At 39.0% G+C, this 3282-nt stretch overlaps 1 protein-coding gene across 1 annotated transcript; it reads left to right on the top strand.

The window, feature by feature from the left end:
* Nucleotides 1–313: 313 nt before the first annotated feature.
* On the top strand, nt 314–2453 carry LOC129294487 (probable receptor-like protein kinase At1g11050). Its single transcript, XM_054932913.1, has one exon. It carries the CDS (start codon nt 334–336, stop codon nt 2182–2184), a length of 1851 nt encoding a protein of 616 aa, XP_054788888.1. The 5' UTR covers nt 314–333; the 3' UTR covers nt 2185–2453.
* The last annotated feature ends 829 nt before the right edge of the window (nt 2454–3282 follow it).

Genomic DNA, 3282 nt, shown 5'->3' with positions numbered 1-3282 from the left:
CTTGATGTATCATTATCATCTCTATCTAAATTTATCAAGTACAACATTTAAATTTTTTTAATTAAATAGAAATATAATCTAAAGTTTATTTATATAAAAAATTTAAAATTTATTTTATTTTTAGATAAAGTTAATTAATTTAATCATCCTTTCAATGAATAGTTAGAGGACACATATATTAAATATAATTTTTTTTCTCTCAACGCTCCTGTTCAACTAACGTGCCCCAGCGTCGATGTCACAGCATGCCGGGGTTGACTGAAGAGATTAAGTATTTATAAAGGCTCACTTGGCCTAACACGAGCGTTTCTCTCTCAGTATCCTCCGTCAACAATGGCCAAGCCATTGATCTTCCTCTCCCTCCACACCTCCCTCATCTTCACCATCTCGCTTGCTGCTTCACCTCCTCCTCCTTCTTCCTCCTGTCCCTTTGATCTCACCTACGTCCTAACCTTCCCCTGGGACACTTCAACTTGCCTCCAACTTGACCCAAAAAATGGAACCCAACACTGCTGCCAAACCCTCCTCAGCCTCTTCGGGGTTGGACTTGCTCAGCACCTCAAAGATACCTCCGTCTTCGAACTTCCCGATGCAAACTCTTCCTCTTCTTGCCTCTCCGATTTTAGTACCAAGCTTGCAGCTCTGTCAATCCACGCCGATATGGTCTCTACTTGCTTCCATAACTCTACCCAGTTCGTTACCAATACCTCGAGCTGTGCAGGAATTGAAACCATCCAAGATTTTAATTCAAAGGTTGGCTTGATGTCACCTCTTGATACATCTTGTAATGGTGACCTCACGGGGCTAACTCGGTGCGGTATTTGCCTTGATGCTGGCTTGAAGGTCACTTCCCAATTGAGTGCTAGGGATCCAAACTCCACTAAATGTTTCTACTTCACAGTCTTATATGCTGCTGCTATTGTTAACAACTTTGGTCCTAAAGATGTTAGAACAGCTAGTTGCATACTTGGTATGCCTCTGTCTAGTGCTGGAAGGAAAGGGTCGTCTGACAGAGAACGTACTCTGAAGCTGAGTTTTGGGTTACTGGGCGCTGTTATTGGTATTCTTCTTGCTTTTGTTCTGATTATTATCTACAGGAAGTGGGATAGGAGGAGGAGGGAGAATATTTATCACAGGGAAGTTGTGAGCAGCGTGAGGGCCAGCGTTTTGCCTTACACTGGGGCGAAATGGTTTCATTTGTCAGAGCTTGAAAAAGCCACCGATAAGTTTTCGCAAAGGAATCTGATCGGTCAAGGATCTGATGGGATTGTGTACAAAGGGACTCTTCAGGATGGTGCTTTGGTAGCAGTTAAAGAGATTTTTGATTTGGAAACCAAAGGGGACGAGGAGTTTTGCTATGAAGTGGAGATCATCAGCAAAATAAAGCACAGGAATCTTGTTGCTCTTCGAGGTTGTTGTGTCACTAGTGACAACTCCAAAGGTAAAAGGAGATTTTTGGTTTATGATTACATGCCGAATGGTAGCCTCAGTTACCAATTATCCGTTTCCGGAGCTAACAGGCTAACATGGCCACAGAGAAAGAACATAATTCTCGATGTGGCTAAAGGGCTCGCTTATCTGCATTACGAAATCAAACCCCCAATTTATCACCGTGACATAAAGGCCACGAACATACTTCTAGACTCCGCAATGAAAGCTAAGGTGGCAGATTTTGGATTGGCCAAGCAAGGCAATGAAGGCCAGTCTCATCTCACCACAAGGGTTGCTGGCACCTATGGTTATTTAGCACCAGAGTATGCTCTCTACGGGCAACTAACCGAGAAAAGTGATGTTTATAGCTTTGGCATTCTGATTCTCGAAATCATGAGCGGAAGAAAGGTGCTTGACACTTCAAATTCATCGGTTCTTTTGATCACAGACTGGGCTTGGACGCATGCGAAATCAGGCAAGATAGAGGAAATATTGGACGAGTCAATAAGAGAAGGAGGGCCGAAGAGGATAATGGAGAGGTTTGTTTTCGTTGGGATTCTCTGTGCTCATGTGATGGTGGCTTTGAGGCCTACTATTTCTGAGGCCCTCAAGATGCTAGAAGGTGACATTGACATTCCCAATTTACCAGACAGACCAGTGCCTCTGGGCCACGAGTCCTTTCAATCTTCTCTTTTGTATGGCTTTCCAGGGAGTGGAAGATCTACACCGTTCAGTTCATCCGTTCAAGTGTGAGCGCAGTTTAGATTGGGTCAGAATTAATTTACATCTGGTCAGAAATTCACGCCCCCACCCACGATTTGAAAGTTCAATTTAACTTTCAAACGCGTGCTATATCCGACACAATTCTTTCCCTATTTTTTTTTAATACTGTAATTGTGGTGATCTTTGATACGAGCGAGAACGTATACAGAAGAAGGCATATTTGAATACGTTTCTATGTTACAGTCAAATTAAACTCGAACTGCAGAATCTACTTCTATATTTGAGCATGACTCGAATTATTTATTGCCATGAGTGTAACCCCAGAGATAAACGCTTGTCGTTTTTTTCACTTGCTGCTTAGTTGTAGTGGAGGACAACATGGCCCGATCAAACAATTGTCATCGTCAATAGTTACAACCAAACCAATTGTTTTACTTTTGCTTCAACGTATGTCCAATCTCTTAGATATGAAATTTCATGCCCCTACTGGATGTTTGTGGCCTCCAAAACTTTAATGTATTAATAAGAAGGTCGTCAAGTACTAAAGTGGGAAAGGAGAAGGATTTATGCATAATATAAAAACAGTACTCATTAATTATTCTCTTTTAAAATTATAAATAACATGACTTATTTCTTCACCTAAAAGTTTGGTTGTGATAAGATAAAATGGCATTTCTTTTTTAAAAAATGGAGAGAATATTTTATATTTAAAAAAATGAGTTAAATATTAAAGAATGAAAACTTTACTATAATTCACCAAACCTAACTTCAGAAGATTTAAATCACACACATTTATACATTAAAGATTTTTCAAGAGGAAATTATATCTTTCAAAAAACAATAAATGCCAATTGCTGATTACTAAGTTAGTTAAAAAGTTAAACTTTTTAAAATGTTCAGGTCAAAGTCTAATTGTATGTTTAGATTGCAAATTTTGCAATTGAAGTTAAAATTAATTGATGTTAGCAAATCAACATTAGGAAAAAAATTCATCTAAATGTGTCGAATTAGTCTTGGAATATTGATTGATCAAGTTTAAAAAAAAAATAATGATTATTTTATCAAATCTACATCCATTCTTAATTAGTCAAGAGTCTAGAGATTTTGAACAAAAGACGATGACCAGGC

The sequence above is a fragment of the Prosopis cineraria genome, unplaced genomic scaffold (assembly GCF_029017545.1).
Source record: "Prosopis cineraria cultivar Desert tree isolate PC_DT_omini unplaced genomic scaffold, ASM2901754v1 PC15, whole genome shotgun sequence".
Classification (NCBI taxonomy): domain Eukaryota; kingdom Viridiplantae; phylum Streptophyta; class Magnoliopsida; order Fabales; family Fabaceae; genus Prosopis; species Prosopis cineraria.
This window is presented reverse-complemented; position numbering and strand designations above follow the sequence as displayed.

Excerpts from the sequence above, each read along its gene's own strand:
- LOC129294487 (XM_054932913.1), top strand. The coding sequence starts at position 334 with ATGGCCAAGCCATTGATCTTCCTCTCCCTCCACACCTCCCTCATCTTC.